At 37.5% G+C, this 22,853-nt stretch overlaps 1 protein-coding gene across 1 annotated transcript in view; it reads right to left on the bottom strand.

Moving 5' to 3' along the window:
* LOC150101230 (MAM and LDL-receptor class A domain-containing protein 2-like) overlaps positions 1–22,853 on the bottom strand; it is a 1,363,156-nt gene that overhangs the window by 47,293 nt on the left and 1,293,010 nt on the right. The window contains exon 48 of the mRNA XM_090402193.1: positions 15,129–15,225. Coding sequence (XP_090258319.1) covers positions 15,129–15,225 — 97 coding nt within the window. The remainder of the gene's footprint in view (positions 1–15,128; positions 15,226–22,853) is intronic.

The raw sequence follows: 22,853 nt of genomic DNA, 5'->3' as shown, positions 1-22,853 counted from the left end.
GAGGTTATGATTCCATGGTATTATAAGGCCTTGATCAGGCTTCATATGGATTATTGTACACAGATTTGGTCCCTAGGTTTTCATGGTCATGTGGATATATTGGAAAGGGTACAGAGAAGATTCACAAAGGTAGTCAGTGGTCTTTGGAATGTAGCGTATGAGGACAGATTGAGAGAATGTAAGTTGTAGCGCCTCATGAATAGGAGGAAGAGGGGGGATATGACTGAGACATATAAACTGGTTAGGGATTGTTATTAGGTAGACATGGAAGAGATTTTTCATAGAATAGGAGAGGAGAGTAGAACAAGAGGCCATTGCTGGAAACTGTATAAGGAGGGTTGAGCAAAGGAGTGGGAATCAGGTTCTTTGCATAGAGGGTGGTTGGTGAGTGGAATGCATTGCCTGAATGTGTTGGTGAACACATTGAATCAACTTAAGATGCGGTTGGATGAGCATTGTATACAATAGTGAGTACCTCTCACGACGAGTCTCGGACACCATGTAAGTCAGGTGTTAATAATAATATGATGAGATGATCGAATCCAGTACTTTTCCAATTCAATAATTTATTTCACTAAATTTTCTAAATATATATATATATCCTGCTCTGTAGTGCAACTGGAAGAATGACAGGATGTGCAATCCTCATCTAGCAAAGATCATATTGATTATTCTCAGACCAGAGGGAAGATTTGTGTAGACTCCTTCAATTCAAGGTGAATTAGCAAGTCTTGTATTAAGGTACCAGGGTTTTTTTTCTTCCAAGAAACTCAAGTATTTTGATATGTAAAACTGGCTTGAGAACACACATAATTAGCAGGGAAAAAATGCTGTGTAGTGTGTAGAATAGATTGTGGAGTAGACATGACAGTTCATGTAGTTTTGTGTAGTGCAAAGAGGCCTCTCACGATGAGACCTTAGATTCCATGGAAATGTTATGTAATAAGAATAATTATTATTATTACATATGGGAATCTCCATGGCTTGAACGTATTGCAGGAGACCCACACTAACCATCATTCCCACAAATCCTATCATATTCCTCCTTATCCTCCTTATGTAGTGTGTAGTGTGGAATATGGAATCCTTCATATTCCCCACTACATAAGGAGGAATATGAAGGATTTCTCCTTCATATCCTCCTCCTTATGAAGGAGGAATCCTTCATATTCTTCCTTATGTAGTATGTAGAATAGATTGTGGAGTAGACATGACAGTTCATGTAGTTTTGTATAGTGCAAAGGGGCCTGTCATGATGAGACCTCTTTGGAATTCCATGGAAATGCTATGTAATAAGAATAATTATTATTATTACATATGGGAATCTCCATGGCTAGAACGTATTGCAGGAGGACCACACTAACCATCACTCCCACAAATCCTATCATATTCCTCCTTAAAGGATTCATTCACTGGCGAAGCATTCACAACTACCACTGGCTACCCACTCCACTCGTTTATCATGACTCTCTAAGGAAAAAATCACACCTTTATGCCCTTGCTCTCTCTCTCTCTCCCTCTACATTGATCTCTCTTGTCACATTTTGAAAATTTTCTTCTTCATCTATCCTATGCAATCCCCTCTTTTCTGCCTCTTAACTAAATTATGTAACCTACAAACATCCAATCTCTATTCACAAGTAGCATTCGACACCATCTTTGTCCCTTGTCTGTAGATCTATATGCCACTTTCTCATCCACAAGAAACCAAATCTGTGTACAGTAATCTAGATATGGTCACATCAAACAGGGAGAGATAATATAAGGATTTAAAGAGAGCAACACACTGACTATGTTTCCTATCACACTATTATCTTTCATATTACTTGACAACCTCTGATATCCAGTCTTACATTCTCCTTGTTCCTCATCAAGTCATTTGTTCCTACTACCACTAATAATCACTCTATTCATTTTACCTCCTGGAAAACAAACCTGTGCATCTTCTTGTTTAAGATGCCTGTAATAATTGAATGAGGTCCACGCGGTTAGCCTAGTGGCTATGCACTTCACAACCATATGCCTGGGGAAGGAGTGTCCTAGGTTCGATTCCCGTCGATGACGCAAGGAGCTTAAGGATCCTCCTCAGCCATAGCCAAGTTAGCCAGACTTGGGCGTGAACAGTAGGGTTTTCCCCTCCAGTTTATCTGAGGTTTTTCATTCTGCAAGCAGGCAAACAGGCTCTGTGAACACACACGGATACAGTCATGAATATTGCCCTTAGGAGATGCAGCAGAGGAGTGGCAAACCAGCTGCATTAATATGCCAGTAACTCCTCATTAGGAGGAGGACTCCACCCGTCCTAGATGGATGAGGATAGGATAGGATAGGAATAACTGAATTCCCATAAAATGCCACTTGTGAGTCTTTCATTACCTCTTTCATACTGACATCATTCGTTTCTGTCTTCTTCACGCTTCCATACCAGGGGTGGCTCGTGCATAGGCACTGCGGAACTGCAGTGCCCTCAATTTTTCTTGATATATAAATATATTTATTCATTTATTTATATTTGCTTGTAATATTTAATTTTATCATCAACAATCCTATACAATTCTCTTATTTTGTATAAAAAATAATAAAATCCATCTTGTAGCACTTAGGAGGGCGAAGGATGCTAGCAGCACTGTGTTTACCACAATGTCATATTGCTACGTGTGCAAGCATATGCACGTCATAGTGAGATGCGAGCTATTAGCATAATGCGGCACTGTCCGTTGCACAGTTCCACTGTTGTTTATATGCAGTTTGCACCAGTAGTAGAGTGTTTGTAGTGCTTATCGTGTTTACCCCCGTCTCTTTAAATATTTGGACATTACAATTAAAGGATTTAATTGTAATGTCCAAAAATTGTAAATCCATTCCTTTAGTTACAATTAAAGGAATGGATGTTATTTTTAAGTAATTTTGAATTATACTAAACTGTATAATTTTATTGATAATAAACAATATTTTTTCATGTTTAATTGTTTTTAAATTTTTACCATAATTTTGATATTTTATCCAAACATGTATACACTGTACTTACAGTGTGTATGTATATTTGGAAAGTTGCAGCACCCCCATGATTTCAAGCCACGAGCCGCCACTGTTCCATACATATCGACATTTCTCTTAATTTCACTACACATTCACTTTGTATCACTGGCTTGTACACCATCTACTTCACTTACTATCTTACTGTTAATTGTACTCTGTTTTTTAGCATCATTATTGCATGCTTTATTGTCAAACAATTTCTTTTCCTCGCTATCACTTTCACATGCTTTCTGAACATCGGCAGCATCTTCCTCAATTACCATTTCAGCTGTGACACCACGTTCCCTACTCATATTTAAACAAGCCTTGTGGCCTATCAGAATATCACTCTTATTACATACCCACACTTGCTCATTTCTCTTATTCACCCTCTCCACATAACCATCTGCGACATCTTCCCACATATAAGCACTACATTCACAGCACTGTACCATTTTTGAAAAATTCAATTTACTTGCCTTTTGCACTGATTATGCAAAGATCTACCTTTCACCACTATATTGTATCAGAGAACCAACAAGAAACAATGAATTTAAAATAATACTGCCTTAGAAATTTAACCAAACAGAAATATAATGCTCACAGAAAATTCTGTTAAAGATTAAGAGCAACTGATCCATGGAAGATAAATGTTCAACTATTTAATAATGATATAATCAGTTTATATAGCAGTTGGTTGACACTGAACTAAAGCAACTTTTCAATTCTTCTTTCTTCATTTCTTTGTAAAGTTATGCACACATGCCATCAAAGTAAACAGAGTTTGACGTTTTTTCTGCTTTGCTTTTTCAGGAGCAGAATATGTGTGTGTGTGTGGGGGGGAGGGGATTGCGAATGTTTTGGTAAAACTCTACACCCGAGAGTATCTGCAAGTATGCAATTACTTTTGGATTGCATATCTACAGCATTCCATGATCGAAAGTGACCAGGTGTGTAGTACATCTATGCTTCATTTTCCAAATTTTATCCCAGCTTTTTTTTTTTGGTGTTTTTGAATCTGATTATAGAAGATTTAAACTGGCTCAAGCATGATGCATTTGTCATTGTCGACCTTCTCATTTTAAAAGGATTTTCCACTGCTGTTTTGGTTCTAATGTATACCACCTCTTTGCTTCCTGATAGAGAATGTTCTAATCCATCTTGCTCTTCTGAATCTCTTTTTCATCTTTCTACTTTTTGATATGCTTGGTTTGCACTTTCAATCTCTAGAAATAGATGACAGACCAATGACTTGCAGTCCAAGCAGTACTTCATTTCTGGCATTTCAAGCAGCATAAAGGATTCAGGATGTACAGTCTGATAGGGTAGTTCAGATAGCTTTCTTATACTGATGTTTGAGGTTCATGAGTATCAAACATAAGAATGACATTCCTAGTGGTAACTTTGTGCACCACTCCTATATATGAGATTTCTTCATATGGCTAACATTATGTTTCAAGAAGGATATCTCTCAAAAAAAGTTGCCTAAGATTTTCAGGATCATGTCAGTCTTTCCACATCCTCCTGTATAAAGAAAAGTGGCATTTTCCTGATTAGATGTTCAGCAACAGAAATGATTTATATTATTAAAAATGATGCTCTATTTTCATTAGTACTCATCCTTTTTGTTTTCTACATTTGCATCTTAGATGTATCAGTAGAGTCTTAATCATGGCCCCCACAAGGGCAGGACTGACAGGGCTCTAGCCTGGGGGTCCGTCTTGTCAGGTCGGCCAGTTAAGTGAGACTAACAAAAGACAAAAAGAAACTTGATAAATATGAATGAATATGTGCTGAGAGGGACTACTAGCTTGTGCAATCGCTTCCAACCCATTATCCATCTTTTCAGACTTATGGTTACTCTTCTGAACTTCCCATTCAAAAGGATTAACTTTAGTTTTCGGTTTTCGTTCGTCCGTCTCAATTTCTATGCACGCCGACATCACCAGCACACTACCCTACCAGTGCATATGCTACAGATGCTGAGAGAATTTTATTTTATTTGTAAAAGAGAAAGCTTTATTTGATAGTTTTAGTTGGTTAAGTTGATCTCAAGAAACTGAAAATTTTCTATAAAATTCTTTATTTGAGAAGAATTTGTCTTATTTGAATTAAAATTTTGCTAGTTAGTAAGTAAAAGAAAATATAAAGCTTTTTTTTTATAGTTATTATTCTTTTGAATGAAACAAAGTTAATTATTATTTCTTTTCAGATCATACAAATTTGAGATATTAAAAATATTTAAATAAATTGCTCTCAAGCAAGCAAAGATGTTCTAGTTAAAATAAATAAAATCCTAATGTCTGATTCAAAGTACAAACATAAGTCCAAAGCTCAGAAGAGGAAACTTAAATCCGAGAGAGAATTGAAAGCATCGCAAGGTCGTCAATTCATAACCAAATTTTTCAAATCTGAAAACGAAAAGGATATAGTTCCCAGTGCTGATCATAGTGAAGGCAATGATAATGTTTGTGACTCTGAAATCCAAACAGAACATCAGTGTCAAATCAGAACTCATAAGGCAGTCGAAAGTCAAGCAACTGTTACATGTGAACCTCTTGCAACTGAAGAAAAGGCTGCAAGTGAAAAACCTGCAGAAGGAGAAGGGAAAAACCTATGGAAGAATATGATACAGTTGATGCTTCAGTTGCAGGCCATGATGAAAAATCTGATATAAAATATGATGACCCTAGTACTTGGCCCAGAGTAATCTCAAACAACATGCAACAAGAGATAGTATGAACTATCAACTTTCAAGAATTCCAAAAGATTTATAAGAACGACTTAATCACCTAGCAATTTTGTGCATTGAAAATGATTTGGCTAAGCGAGTTGATTTTACTGATATTATTGATAAATTTGCGTCGACAAAAGCTAGAAAATATATTTTGAAGTAATTTTGAATATTATTATTAGTTTGTATTATGTCGATGTTGGTAGTTTTTTAAATAAATATTACTTTTGTGTTATCATTTAAACTAATTGATCCTAAACCCTGTAGACTATATAGCAATGCATTGTCCTTAACCTGAGCGACAGGTAGGGGGCCTGCCAAAATCCTGGCCTGGGGGCCCACTTCAGGATGTGGGTGACATGGTCTTAATTTCTTGAGCCTCACTGAGGGCCCTGAGTTCATTTTCAAAAAAGAGTTTTTTGGGAACCTCAGATGGATGCCTACTATCTGGCATGAGGTTCCTGCACTTGGAAGTAGAACTCCTCTTGATGTGATTCCAGCAACTACAGTGAGACATGGTTCCTGTCCTTGAGCAATGGGATTACTGAAATAATCATGGTCAGGCCATCCTGGACCATTCTTGTTGTCAAAGTAATTCACGTACACCACCATGACACCATGGTGGTGGTGTGCATGAATTCCGCTTTCTAGCTATCTATGGGTCATTTGCTCAGCAAATACAGTAGTAAGGTGTTAGATCCTAGTAGTGGTAGTCTGAAATAGGAGAGTAAAAAAGATCCAGGAGAAATAGTAAAAATACAGGAAGAAAACAATAATAACAGCAGATGAATGAAAAGGAGCAGTGTGATTTCTGAGAGATCCAATCAGGTGCACCAAATAAAGGGGTTATGCAGGCTCAGGACAGAGATTGGTGTTTGGGGTTTTATGGTGCAAGGACAGCAAAGGTCATGCTGTGCCAGAACACAGATTACAGTAGTACACAGGATTGTTGGAAGTTTTTTCGCTTGGATATAATATAAATTAAAGATACCAAGAAATTATATACTTGGTTTAATTGTTTATCCAAGTGTAAGCAAACAAAGTTTGCACCAAAACACTTCCAACAATGTTCTCCAATCCAGAGTAATTTAATAATAAGGTGTGACCCCTTTTGGCAACTCACATATGGAAATATGACTTCTGCATTACTTCAATCTTACCATCACCTCTGGGTCTGGATCCCACTAAAGAGACCTCAATAAAGGTCGAAACTGGTCTGGGTAGTGACCCTTCCCATAATGCATAGTGTTATACATGTCTGCAAGGAAATGTATTTTGCATTATGGAATGCAAAGGCAAGTGATATGACTTCAAGTGCAAACTTTGTTTGCTTACACTTGGATAAAGGATTAAAGCAAGCATATAATTTCTTAGTATCTTTAATTTATAGTACACAGGGTGTTGATAGGTAAATAAATAAATAAATAAAGCACTGCAGTCTACATATAGATAAATTTACATTCAAATATGTTTATACAAATTAATTTTTTGTAAAAAGTTAAAAACATCATGCTCAATTTGTCTGAGTCTGATAACATTTGTTGAGTGTATAGGGTTCAGATTGATAGGTAAAAATTTCATTTCTCTCTCATGTGAAGTGCCGGCACTTCATCAGAAATATGAATAATGGTGAGATGGATGTTGCACACATAGATGGTTTATCGACACTTAGTAAGTAACCACGTGTAAGATGACTGTGACCTGTGCAGAGAACCTCCTCCTCTGTCCAAACCCTGCAAAGACTTGACTTCCATAATTTAATATCAGGTTTAATTTGGTAAAGATTATTATTTGTCTCTCTGTTCCGAGATAGCTGTCACTGGGATAGGAATTTTTGTCTGAAAATCTGCTGATAATTTGTGTGTGGCACAGGCAGATTATTATTATTATTATTATTATCTGAGACCTCGAGGGAGTCAAGACTCTCCGAAAAGGGCTATAAATCACCCAAACCAGCTGTCATGCCTTCCTTTAAATTTATTCACACTAAATGCACTCACTACCCCCTAAAGGTAAACTATTCCACTCACTGCCCAGTGAGAGAAAAACCTAGCTCTTACCCCTTTCTTAACTGCAAACAAGCTTACCTTCTATGGATGACCTCATGTTCTCTCCTCACCTTCCATATGATGAAAAATTTCATTAGATGAGATCCTATAACACCCATTCAGAAGTTTATAGACCTCTATCATATCATCCCTTTTTCTTCTGTTAACCAGTCTGTAATCCACATATATGTAATCCATCCTCATAATCTAAATCCCACAATCCGGATATAATTTTTGAAACTCTTCTTTGTATCCTTTCCAGAGCTTCTTCAATCCTTTGGAATTTGGGAGACCAAATCTGAGCACAGTAATACAGATGTGGTCTTATCAAGGGCCTTATAAAAAGGCAAAATGATTTCCTTATACTTACATGTCAAGGTTTGCTTCAGCATCTCAGTTATCCTTTGAGTTGTATTTGCAACTATTTTTATGTGACCTTTGAACTTCAAATTCCTATTCACAAATATTTCAAGATCCCTAGCCCATCAGTTTCTTGTAATAACTCCATGTTTTGCCATGGATCATTCTAATACCATAACTATTCATCTAGGTCCAGTTACCATAATTATTCTTCCTCCTGCTTGCTATGTAGCAGAAGAATTCCCCCGAATTATCTTTTCCCTGACTGACCAATCTTCTCTCATACTGCATTTTTTCTTTCTTTACTTATATGTCACTTTTCCAGTCCTCATTATATATTCATCATGCACCTGATGACTACAAACTGTCTTCACAACATATTTTCCCACACCAATTGCCTAATCTCTGTTCACTTAAGATCAACCCTATTCATTTGCATAACTCATGATATACAGTTGTACAATGCTGGTGTCATATATTTCCTAATCGGTTTCCATGCTCTCTCAAATTCTTATCCTCACAGTCATGAATCGATGGTATTGATGTTTGTTGATTACAGAGCATGTCATAGTTATTCACCTTAAAATTCCACATATCCTTTCTTGCAATTAACCTTCCTTCTCTGATCAACTCTCAAACCAAATCCAAATCTAACAATCTAAAACCTTATGATTCTTTCAACATGTGCTATTTAAGATGGTTATCCCTCAGAAACTTACCAACTTTCCTTTTTCATAAACTATCAATGCACTATCTCCCCCTTCCAATCCACATTCCTTATAATTAAAATCTTTTAATTAGGATTACCTTCATTTACATACCCAACCAACTTGCTTAAACATTTCACAATCAGTGCTCACTACATTCTCAAGTCTCTAACAACATCCTATGACATATACAAGGTAGGTTTGAAATGATGAATAAAGAGAATAAGCATGTGATACAGAGAAAAAGGACATTATGGGGGCAGCATAAGAGAAGTGTAAATAACCAATTTCATGAGGACTAAAAAGACCAAGCAAGGTGGGTGACTTGGTTGGTGAGGATAGCTAAAGTGAGGTATGAACAGAACAGCAGTTAGCTAATGAAGTCAAAAATAATCCTAAGAAGTTCATTCCATATGCCAGCAAAAGAAAGAATGATTATGGAAGGATGACACTGATTCGAGAAAATGGTATAAAGACAGCTGTTGAGGAAGGTGTGGTGGAGATACTTAATGAGCAGTTCATAAAGGTCTTTCAATCTCGTGAATGAGACTTCATGGAGAGATTGAGAGCAGGTGATGATGGGGAGACGAAACTGACTGTAAGTGAGCAAGAGATGTATAGGGAGTTGAGCAAACTAGAAATTAATAAGGCTGTAGGACTTGATAATACATCACCACATATTTGAAGGGGGGATGTGCAAGGCAGTTGACACCAGCCTTGACATATTTTTTTAAATATGAGTCTTGAATTGGGTCAAGTTCCTAAGGAGGGCAAGATTGTGCCACTTGATAAAGGATGTGATAGAACTCAAGCATCAAACTATAGGCCTATCTCTGTGTCAGATATTATGAAAACTATAAGCCTATCGTGTGTCATGAAGCTTGTGAGAACTAGGATTCAGAATTGAGTTGACAACAATGGTATTATCTGTGATGGACAGCATGGATTTGCTAAAGGGAGATCATGTTTTAGTTATCTACTTACTTATTACAATAAGGTGACTGCTTCCTTGAACAGATGAGAAGGATACACAGTAATATAATTAGATTTTGCAAAGCCTTTTGATATATTACCGCAGACAAGTTGATAGTCAAATTAGAGCAGATGGGGTTGGATATTAGATTGGTGCATTGATTGGAGAATGGTTATCTGATAGCTATCAACAAATTATGTATGGGGGAGCGATATCCAGGAAATGGAATCTTCACTGGAGGTGTGCCTCAGGGGTCTGTTTTAGGGCCATTACTGTTTAACTTGTATATTAATGATATTGGTGAAGATTTGGATAGAGATATTCAGTTGTTTGCAGATGATGCAAAGTTGGGATGAACCATGAAGAGTAGAGAAGATGTTGGCCTTACAAGAAGATTTGAATAAATTGAGTCATTGGGCACGGGAATGCGAGTTCAATGATGCAAAATGTTTTTAAAATTTGGAAAACAAAGATAGGATGCAGAATTTATGCTTGGTGAGGATATATTGTCATAGGTGGAGGAAATAAGAGATCAGGGAATGATAGTGCATAAGGATCTGAAATTTAGGGGACACATAGCCAAAATGGTGAAGACAACACAAAGGCTTCTGGGAATGATGCGGAAGACATTATGCGGAAGACACAAGAATCTCCCTACAACTTGTAGATGTAGGGAGATTCTTGTTCCATGTATAAGGCTTTAATTAGGCCATAAATGGAATATTGTGACCAGCTTTGGTCACCTGGTTTTTTTCAGAGGATGAAGAGATGTTGGAAAGGGTCCAGAGGTGACTGACTAAGGTAGTTTCTAACCTCTGGAATATTGAGTATGAGGAAAAATTGAGAAGATGCAACCTGCAGAGTCTGGTGGACAGGAGGAAGAGGGGAGATATGACAGAGACCTACAAGTTAATAAGGGGTTGTTATAGGATCAGTGCTGGAGAGGTTTTAGAGAAAATAGTGGGAGATCAGGGGAGAACCAAAAGTCATCCCTGGAAACTGTATAAAGAGGGTATGAGTAGAGGAGTGAGAAGCAGGTTTTTTCCATGCAGAGTTGTGAATGATTGGAATGCCTTGCTTGAGAGTATGATGAGCTGTGTGTATGATAAAAGGACCTCCCAGATGAGTCTTTAACTCCATGGGGTCCATGGGGTCTTGGGTAATAATAATAATATATCATTCCATTAATTTCAAACTCACACTAAACAACTTCAAAGTCTTCTCATGTGCTACCATTTTCTACTTGCTCTCCAAGCAGACAAAGATATAATACCTTTGGTATCATTAACAGTACTATTTTCTCCTTCCTATTCTTCACAGAAGTTTTATATGTTGCCATTACTATTCCTGACAGTATATCATTTTCTGGCAGCCAAGTTTTCCCTTTACACAAATTCTGCTCCTCTGAAGAGTCTCTAAACCAAGAACTAGAAATAATAAAAAAAAATACAGCCATACTAAATGGATATAATCACAAAACAGTTGTTTGCAGATGATACTCAAAAAATCATCAGTCACCTTCCCACACATCAACACAAAAAAGAAGAAGTCCATAGGCTTCCCACACCTTACGTCAAAAGCATCTCTGAACGTCTTTCAAAAATTATGAAGAAATACAATTTTGCCACTACTTACAAACATATCAACCAAATTTATAACTTGTTACCTTCTCCTAAGGACAAACTCTCACCTTTGATGTTACCTGGCGTTTATGAGATCCCATGATCTTACAAATTGTCTTACTTTGGTCAGACAGGTAGGTCATACTCTCAAGCAAGGCATTCCAATCATTCACAACTGTTCAGAAACGCATCTTGGAACATCAAGACCACATTCGTCTTTTCAAACTGCAGAAATCTGGTCTCTCCCAACATGGAGTTGAAAATCCAAACCATAGGATCCATTGGGAGAAGTCAAAACTTTTACACAGATATTTATATAAATATGGTGGTTGTCAGCAGTGTGAGGACCACTATGAGAAAAGGGTATATGTGGAACTACAAGGGAGGAGGGTGATTATGAAGAGCTCAGGAGACAGCTTGCGGGTGTAGCATGGAATGAGGAGTTAGCTGGAAAAGAGATCAATGCAGCTTGAGGAATTTTCAAAAACTATCTAACAGATGCAATGTCTGAATGTATTCCAAGGGTGAGAAGGTTAAATAAGGAAGGTGTGAGATGGATGAATAAAGAGATTAAGCATGCGATACATAGAAAGAGAGCATTGTGGAGACAGCATAAGAGAAGTGGAAATAACCAATTTCATGAGGTCTACAAAGACCAGGCAAGGAGGGTGACTTGGCTGGTAAGAGTAGCTAAAGAGAGGTATGAACAGCAGTTAGCTAATGAAGCCAAAAAGAATCCTAGGGAATTCTTTCGATATGTAGCCAGCAAAAGAAGGAATGATTATGGAAAGATGACATTGATTACAGCAAATGGTATAAAGACAGCTGATGCAGAATGTGTGGTGGAAATACTTAATGAGCAATTTATAAAGATCTTTCAATCTTGTGAATGTGACTTCATGGAGAGATTGAGATCAGTTGTTGATGGGGAGGAGAAACTGACTGTAAGTGAGCAAGAGGTGTTTGGGGAATTGAGTAAACTAGATGCATATAAAGCTGTTGATAATATATCACCGCGTATTCTGAAGGAAAGTGTCAGAGAGTTGACACTTGCCTTAACATATTTTTTTAATACAAGTCTTGCACTTGGTCAAGTTCCTAAGGAGTGGAAGGAGGGCAAGATTGTGCCACTTCATAAAGGAGGTGATCAAACTCAAGCATCAAACTATAGGCCTATTGTTGTGTCAGGTGTTGTGGTTAAGTTGTTGGAGAAGCTTGTGAGAACTAGGATCCAGAGTTGGGTAGACAACAATGGTATAATCTTTGATGGACAGCATGGATTTGCTAAATTGAGGTCATGTTTTAGTAATCTACTTACTTATTAAGACTGCTTCCTTGGAGAGAGGAGAAGGATACACAGTAATAAACTTGGATTTTGCAAAAGCTTTTGATAGAGTACCTCATGATAAGTTGACAGTCAAACTAGATCAGATGGGGTTGGATATTAGATTAGTGCATTGAATTGGAGACTGGCTATCTGATAGGTATCAACAAGTTGTGTGTGGGGGGGTGCGATATCCAGGAAAAGGAAAGTCACTAGTGGAGTGCCTCAGGGGTCTGTTTTAGGGCCATTACTATTTAACTTGTATATCAATGATATTGGCAAAGATTTGGATGGTGATATTCAGTTGTTTGCAGATGATGCAAAGTTGGGACGAACCATAAAGAGTAGTGAAGATGTTGTGGCCTTGCAAGAAGACTTGAATAAATTTAGTGATTGGGCAAGCAATGGGGATGTGTGTTGAATGTTGCAAAATGTAAGGTTTTAAAATTTGGAAAACAAATATGGGATGCAGAATTTATGCTTGGTGAGAATATATTGTTGGAGGTAGAGGAAATAAGAGATCTGGGGGTGATAGTGGATAAGGATCTAAAATTTAGGGTACACATTGCCAAAATTGTGAAGACAACACAAAGTCTTCTGGGAATGATGCGGAGGACACTGACATGTAGAAGTAGGGAGATTCTTGTTCCATTGTATAAGGCTTTGATTAAGCCACACATGGACTATTGTGCCCAGATTTGGTCACCGCGTTTTCAGAAGGATGAAGAGATGTTGGAAAGGATCAAAAGGCAACTGACTAAGGTAGTTTCTGACCTCTGGAATGTTGAGTATGAGGAAAGATTGAGAAGATGTAATATGCAGAGTCTGGTGGAGAGGAGGAGGAGGAGGAGGAGGGGAGATATGATAGAGACCTACAAGTTGGTAAGGAGTTGTTATAAGATCAGTGGTGGAGAAGTTTAACAGAGAATTGTGGGATCTCAGGGGAGAACCAGAGGTCATCCCTGGAAACTGTATAAAGAGGGTGTGAGTAAGGGAGTGAGAGGCAGGTTTTTTTCATGCAGAGTTGTGAATGATTGGAATGCCTTGCCTGAGAGTGTGGTGTCTGCAAGGAGTTTGAGTGTGTTGAAGGTTCGGTATGATGAGATGTGTGTGTGATAAAAGGACGGCGCAGATGAGTCTTTGACTCTATGAGGTCTTGCGGTAATAATAATAATAATAATAATAATAATATGAACATTTATATAAAGAAAGTGCTGAAGCCCTACTACACAGACCAAATTTAAACCGCAATGATGTTCTTACTATTTCTAAAGTATGGGAAATTGTCATACAAAATTGTGTAAAATAATCTTTATATATATATATATATATATATATATATTTTTTTTTTTTTTTTTTTTTTCAGTTATATTTAATTTACTTCTATAACATGTTACTGCACGCATATTGAGATTCCATTGTAATCATGCACCCTAACTGTATGTTATTCCTAATATTGTTTGAACTACTGTACTGATGATGTCCCAAGATACTTGGGATGAAATATTTACAAATTAAATAGTCATTACTGTGGTTAATACATATGTTTTTAGTGATGAATTCATCACAGGTTTCGTTATATAAAAACTTCTAAAACCATATCAAATGATTTGCAAATGTCAAGTGTCAAATTTAATTCATTATACATTTTTGCATTTTTAATTTAATTTTAATTCATTTAATTCATTATAATTCATTATAATTAAGCACCTCCGTAGCACAATTGGAAGAACGATGGTACGTTGTGCCCTTTAAATGGAAAAGGCCTAAGTTGAAGTCTTGTCATGGCGGTAGGAATCTTTATATGGACTTTTTCAATCGAAGGTGAATTAGCCGATCTCATACGGAAGTAGCAGGGTTTTTTCTCCTGGAAACTCGGGTTTTTCATCCCGCATACAGACAAATCGGCCATTCAGAACACACACAATTTACAGACAAAAAATACTAGCTGTGGTGGTGGTGGGCAGTAGATGGCACTTATGTAGATGATTGGTAGTTGAGGTTCAATGTAGTGGTGGAGACCGGGAGTTGTACAATGGGTGTCCTCCTGTATTGAGTCTTCGGACTCCTTGGAGGTGTCACGAATAATAATAGTAATAATTTCTTTTGGATTCTAGTGGATGATTCTTATCAAAAGTGTCCTTATCTTACATGATCCTTATCTTAATTCTTTTTAATATCATTGAATTATTAATTTAACAACGTGCAATAATGCTTCAACTGTGCAAACCACATGTGGGCAGAATTTCTTACAAATAATTCAGTATTTCCAGGTATTTCAAAATAAAAATAAAATAAAATAAAATAAGTAGTAATAATAATATAAATGAACTTAAACTTACCTTCTAGATTTTTTCTTATAGCACACAGCTATGATAATGGCAAAAAAAAGAATACTTCCTACTACAACACCAGCAATCCAACCATTTCCTGATGAAACTGTAAAATATTGACATTTTAATTATCAATTCTTATCCAGAATATATCATATTTACATAAAATAAAGGTGCCATTAAAATAAAATATTAAATATGAAAATCCAAGATCTCACAGACAGATTCCAATGCTTCTCTACTAACAGAAGTTCAGTCCTTTTATGATTGTTATTATCTGAAAGAAGGGACTGCAGTTTGTGAATATGTTGTTGGATAGATGAAGTTACACAAAACTGTGTCTAACCCATTGGAATGAGTGAGACATTCACAGAGGGTGTTACTGGAGAGGAATGGGAGATAAGCCAGAGAAAGAAAGAAAGAGAGAGAGAGAGATGGGGCTGAAGTAATTGTAAATGGATGGGGAAAGAAAACAGTAGTGGAGAATATTGAGAAAATCAGGAGTGAGACACAAGGCTGTTAGAAAAATATATAAAAATTAAAAAAAAAAAAAAATGGGGGGGGGGGTGACGGTCAGGTGAGGAATCATATCTGATAAGTAGCATGGGTTGGGATGGATACAGGTTCCAAAATGAAATGCTATATTTGTTCATGAATAAAGGAACATCTGGAATAAAGCAAAAAAAAAAAAATTTAGATATTCCCTCAAGTTGATCTGCTTGATGACTGTTGCCATAAGTGAAGCATAATTAGGTAAGTAGAATATGCCAAAAGGAATAAAAATTTAAAAGCATGGTATTTTCCATAAGGAGAGGAAAGACGGTTGGAGTTAGGTAGTTACTGATGATGATTTGGTCAGAATGGGTATCAGGAGATTATTATAGGAGAATGAAAGACAACAGCGTATGTAGTTGGAAGAATAGTTGGTGGGTTGTCAACGTAGGATAATGAGAAATTGAGATGGCAAGAAAAATCATAAACGGTATGCCAGCAGAGCTACATGGGGAGAAAGGAGTGCAGTTTGTTGATATGGGAAATGCTTTAGAGGGAGGAAATGGAACAGTATAAAATTAATTTGAACAGATTTGATGTAAATCGACTGAAAAGAATTTTGCTATAAGGAAGTGTCAAGTGTGATGTGAACAAGGGATCAGAGGAAGATGATTACTGTATGGCATTTTAACTGAGAAAACATTGAGTGGAAGAAAAGGATAGCACTCTGGAGGAAAAAAAGTGAATCAGTGTGGATCAGGTGAGACTAAAGTGTTTGTGAATGGAAAGGAAAGTAGTGTGAGAGATTAGAATATGAGAACAGGAATTCATGCTGGACAGGAAAATGGCAGAAGTCAGGGTGGTCAGAAAGACACAATGGAAATGGAAGGTGTGATGTTTTTCATATGATGATTTTCACATGAAAAACCTCATGTAATGTTTTTCATGTTTTTCATGAGGATAGATTGAGATATGAAGAGAAAACAGTGACACTGGTTTTGAAGCAGTTTGGTGTGGGATGGAGGTTGATATGATGAGATATTTAGTTAATTGAGATAAAGAAAATGTATTGGCAAATTAGCTTAGTGAGCAACAGAAGGGTGAATAAAATGGGTGAATTTGATTATGCTAATAGAGATCGGAATGAACAGATAGCATTAGAGAATAAGAAAAATGAATTTGAGTTCTTAAGAGATAACTATGTCAGGAAATGTTAACAGAGAGCACAAAAGGGTTGAGAGTCTTTGTTCTGATCATATAATCAAAAAGATGTGACTGGTATGAAGTGATCAACTTATAGTCAACTATAGTGATCAACTTATAGCCAGTCATATGACGACTTCTATGAGAAAGAGCAGGTCAGAAAGGTGACTCAGTGCAGTATGAACAAAAATAAGAAATCTTGCCAAGAAAAATCTTAGCAAGTTCTTTCAATATGTGGCAAATAGAAGAAAGATTGACTATGACAGATTGATAACTGTTACAGAGAATATAGTTGAGGTATTCATTGAGCAGTTTAACTGGGCCTCGTGAATGTGACATCTCAAGAAGCTTGGTGGAGGAGTAACTGATAGTGAGTGAGTAGAGTCTATATGAGGAATTAAGTAAACTTCATATTAAGAAGGCAGTAGCACTTGACAGCATATCAGCAAATATCTTGAAGGCATGGTCCAAAGAATTAAACGTCAATATTAATGCAATTATTTAACATGAGTCTTGCAACCAGACAAGTCCCAAACAATGAAAAGAGGATAACACTTTTCCTCTTCTCAAAGTAAGAGACTGATGCTACAAACTGCAAGACAATCTGAGTGTCTAGGATTGTAGCTAAGGCAGTAGTTTTCTGTTGGTCATGCCTCCACTAGGGATGGGTGGGGGTGCAACAAATTTTGTAACTTTCTGGGCCATCCCTGCATGGATAAATGAGTAAGGTTATAGTTTTAATATTATTAAGTGCAAAGTATTGCATTTGGTAGCACAGAAATATAATGCTGTGTACTATATCGATGGCAGCACTGTTCTGCAGCAAGTGGATAAGATTCAAGATTGGGCAGTGATAGCCAACAGTAGACTGAAATTTAGAGCGCATATTGCAAGTGTTGCAAACACTGCACATCGTATGGCCACTATGATGAGAAGTACTCTAACGTGTAGGTATAAAGAGATAGTGGTGCCACTGGTCCGACCACACTTGGACTATTGCACCCTTTCTGGGAAAGATATGAATCAATGGTCAGTATTATTACATTTATTATATATTTATTATTATTCATGCCTCCATGAAGTCAAAAGACTCATTTGGGGGGGGGGGGGGTCCTTCTTAGGAAACACAAATTCTATCATACCACTCCTTGAACTCATTGACTGTTCTTGCTCTAACCACTCTCTCAGGCAATGCATTCCACGGTTTGACCATGCTCCATGCAAAGAAACCACTCCTCACCCTCTTGCTCACAGCTTCCTTTCGTAACTTCCAGGGATGGCCCCTTGTCATTACTCCTTCCCGCTGTTTAACCAAGCGAAAGAACTCCCCAGTATCAACCCTGTAACCACCTCTCAACAGTTTTAAAGTCTCATTCATATCACCTCTCCTTCTTCTATTCACCAAACTCTTATATTGAAGATATTGGTCCACAAGCTATGTTTGAAAAGGATGAGTCTTATAGGATAATGCTCATCCTTATGTCTCCCTATTGTACCCACATACAAATGAATATGGGGGGGGGGGGTCCAGGACCTCGTTTCTTTAAGTTGTAGTTTTTGTGGTTCTGCTAGGAACACAGGGCTGAACATGATAAACAGAGTAGGACTGCCCATGTGAATAGCCACAGCACCATGTGTAGGACAATCTCCACTTCTGTCCATGCATACAAGAGTGATATTTCTGATGGTAGGATCCTCAATGGGGTTTAAATAACTTTCCTGCAGATAGAAAAAAAAAATTGTGTTTCTGCAGCAGATCCTTGATATCATCAAGATTATGGCAAAATCCACAACAGTTCCATCGTAAACATTTTCCTATTATTTAGGCTTTGTAGACTTGTCTGATTTATGCGAAGAGGAGGACTTATTCTTGTAGGGTTTGTATTTCTCATTAGATGTTGGAAAGTATGGATGACCAGCATCTATCCCTTACTCTGGAAAAATATCCAATACATCATTGGATGTGTCAGAATCGCCAGGTAAGTGATTTCATTGGCTGAAGTATCCATTTTTTCTTGGAAAGGTCTGCTGGTTTCTCTTGAAGTGATAACCTTGCCAAAATTTTTTTTCTCAAGTGGGTTCTCATCGAATGGAACCATTTTCAGAGGTAGTTGTACATCGAGTGATTGTGTGCTCAACAGAGAAACAGTCACAATCCTAAAGTTTAGAGGTGATGAAATTATCAAATGCTGGAATAGACATGTAAGTTTGAGTTGCTGTTGACATTTTCTTCACTGTTACCTTTTCAGCATAAGAGGATCTAAGAGCAGGTATGGCAGTGGCTAACATTCTTCTTGCATCCTGATATGATATGTTCTGTTTTTATTTTTTGTATTTATTTCTCATCTTTCCACTTCTGATATGCACAAGAGCATGCTGGGTGATATTCCTGACAGTTTAGACATTTAACTGTCTTGGCAGAGAAAACTGATTATCATGCTCCTTACTACCACATCAGGTACAGGTGGCTGAGCCACAATGGGCAGTTTGGGAAAATGTGTATTTCTGGCATTTGAAGCATCTTAGCAAATTAGGGATGTACAGGACAATTGCAATACTCTGCCTTAACAGATGTTGAAGGCTTAGGAGTATCAAATGCAAGGATGATGTTTCTGGTTGGTACCAGGTGACCATCCCTATGGATCATGATGTGCCTCATACCTGTCACCCCCCTCCCCAATCTTTCAGTTCTGAACGTATCTCCTCATCAAGAACATCTAGACGATCCCATTCTGAGATCACACCTCTTCAGGAATTGAGTGTTTTATGGGATGTAACTGTTATTGTACCAGTATGAAACATCCTCATAACTGTTTTGGGAGAACCTACCAGTACTTCTAGATCCTTCTGAATGAAGAAAAGTGACATTTTCCCTATTGAGTTTTCACTTGTTGCACAGATGATTAGAAAAACTGGTACATTTGTACTGGTATCACATCTTTTATTTCTTATTTCTGTTATTGAAAGGATAATCAATGGTATCATTACTTGGTGGGGACTTTGTTAAGGCCCCTGGAACAATTGAGTTCCCCACCCACCATAGAGCCACACATGGATGCCCACTTTCTGGCAAGCAATGACTGCAGGTCCATTCCATATCTGTCCTTACAGATGGAAGAGATATGATGTGGATACCAACACGGAGGATCCGCATCATATCTCAAATATATCTTGCAGATAGAAGCAACAAGACTTAATATATGTTTGTGGAATCCATAATTCCATTGTAGGAAGGTGAAAGCTATTTATGTTTGGTAGACCCATCAGTCTTCCAGTTTTGTGAGATCTAATTTTATTTCTTGGATTTTTACTTTAGTATATTAATCATTTTATTATTATGATCAGACCTCCATAAGATTCATCATTGGAGGTTCCACTCTCTCTCTCACTCACTCACTCACACACTCACACACACACACACACACAGCAAATCATACTATATCTTAAAAGAATTCACTGTCTTGCCATTCACCACGCTCTCAGGCAATTTAGTCCAATCACATACCACTCTACAGCAAAACACTTATTCCTCATCCCCATTCTTTCTGTTCTTCCTGATTTATGCTCACATGTTGATCCACACTTCATGAGATGTTTGAAAACAAATTTCAGTGGAATTGGGTGGTTAATTCTTATTCCTATAGTGCCTTATGTCTGTATATTGCATATTTTCTTCCAGCTTGTTTATTGTTTTTGAGGGATTTAAAACCTGAGTTTCCAGGAATAAAAAATCCACCACCTCTATATGAGACCAGTGAACTCACCATTTGAGTTAAAATACCTTATATTAATAATAGACAGGATTCAAATGTGAATCTTTCCAACCAAAGGGCTTGTCAAAACCAACTAAGTACATAGGCTCATCCCTGTTCACACCCTTGTTATCAATTTAGCTTCCAGGGATGGCCTTTGTTCTCCTTCTGTCTTCCCTCATTCAATGAAAAAGTTCATCCACATTAATCTAATAATGTGGTAACAACTGCTCACTAACTTATAAGTCTCAATAATACCCCCCCCCCCCTCCCTACAATCCAATTCCTCATATGACCTCAAAGCAGACCTTTGGGGTATACCACTAGTGATTCTTTTTCTATTGCTTCCCATGCACACTCTTGTAAATGGAGTTAGGAGTTACACATTATTCATCTCTTCTTTACAAAAAAAACAATCAATCATAAAAAATCATAAAAAAATACCAAACTAGCTTATATTTTTTTGGATTTCAAACCAGCATTCTCAGAGCACAACTACTTGTTACAGAATAACATATGACAGTGAGTTAGTGAAACAATTCAAATTGTAATGGTTAAAACTTAAAGATTAAGATTTATTATTATTATTATTATTATTACCCCAAAGACCTCATGGAGTCAAAAACTCATCTGGGAGGTCCTTTTATCTCACACACACAGCTCATCATACCGTGTCTTAAACACATTCAAACTCCTTGCAGACACCACACTCTCAGGCAGGGCATCCCAATTATTCACAACTCTGCATGAAAAAAACCTGCCTCTCACTCCTTTACTCACACCCTCTTTATACAGTTGCCAGGGATGACCTCTGGTTCTCCCCTGATCTCCCACTATTCTCTGCAGAACTTCTCCACCAGTGATCCTATAACAACCCCTTACCAACTTGTAGGTCTCTATCATATTTCCCCTTCTCCTCCTCCTCTCCACCAGGCTCTGCAAATTACATCTTTTCAATCTTTCCTCATACTCAACATTCCAGAAGTCAGAAACTACCTTAGTCAGTTGCCCTTGGATCCTTTCCAACATCTCTTCATCCTTCTGAAAACCCAGTGACCAAATCTGGGCATAATAGTCCATGTGTGGCTTAATCAAAGCCTTATACAACAGAACAAGAATCTCCCTACCTCTACATGTCAGTGTCCCCCGCATCATTCCCAGAAGCCCTTGTGTTGTCTTCACAAATTTGGCTATGTGTCCCCTAAATTTCAGATCCTTATCCACTATCACCCCCAGATCTCTTATTTCCTCTACCTTCAACAATATATTCTCACCAAGCATAAATTCTGCACCCCATCTTTGTTTTCCAAATTTTAAAACCTTACATTTTGCAACATTGAACTCACATCGCCATTTCCGTGCCCAATCACTCAATTTATTCAAGTCTTCTGGCTCAACCCAATTTTGAATCGTCTGCAAACAACTGAATATCTCCATCCAAATCTTCACCTATATCATTAATATACAGGTTAAACAGTAATGGTCCTAAAACAGACCCGTGAGGCACTCCACTAGTGACTTTCCTTTTCCTGGATATCGCTCCCCCATACACAACTTACTGATACCTATCAGATAGCCAGTCTCCAATTCAATGCACTAATCTAATATCCAACGACATCTGCTCTAGTTTGACTGTCAACTTATCATGAGATACTCTATCAAAAGCTTTTGCAAAATCCAAGTATATTACAGTGTATCCTTTTCCTCTGTCCAAGGAAGCAGTCACTTTATTGTAATAAGTAAGTAGATTACTAAAACGTGACCTCCCTTTAGCAAATCCATGCTGTCCATCAAAGATAATACCATTGTTGTCAACCCAACTCTGGATCCTAGTTCTCACAAGCTTCTCCAACAACAACCACAACACCTGACACACAGATAGGCCTATAGTTTGATGCTTGAGTTCGATCACCTCCTTTATGAAGTGGCACAATCTTGCCTTCTTTCCACTCCTTAGGAACTTGACCGAGTGCAAGACTCATATTTAAAAAATATGTCAAGGCAGGTGTCAACTCCCTGGCACATTCCTTCAGAATACGTGTGATATGTTATCAAGTCCCATAGCCTTATTAACATCTAGTTTACTCAACTCCCCATACACCTCTTGCTCACTTACAGTCAGTCTCTCCTCCCCATCATCAACTGCTCTCAATCGCTCCATGAAGTCGCATTCACAAGATTGAAAGATCTCTATGAACTGCTCATTAAGTATCTCCACCACACATTCTGCATCAGCTGTTTTTATACCATTTTCTGCAATCAATGTCATCCTTCCATAATCATTCTT

Source organism: Typopeltis vanoorti, chromosome 12, assembly GCF_054136105.1.
Source record: "Typopeltis vanoorti isolate ZY-2024b chromosome 12, IOZ_Tvanoo_1.0, whole genome shotgun sequence".
Lineage (NCBI taxonomy): Eukaryota > Metazoa > Arthropoda > Arachnida > Uropygi > Thelyphonidae > Typopeltis > Typopeltis vanoorti.
Note: the sequence above shows the minus strand (reverse complement) of the source record. Positions and strands in the feature narration are given on the sequence as shown.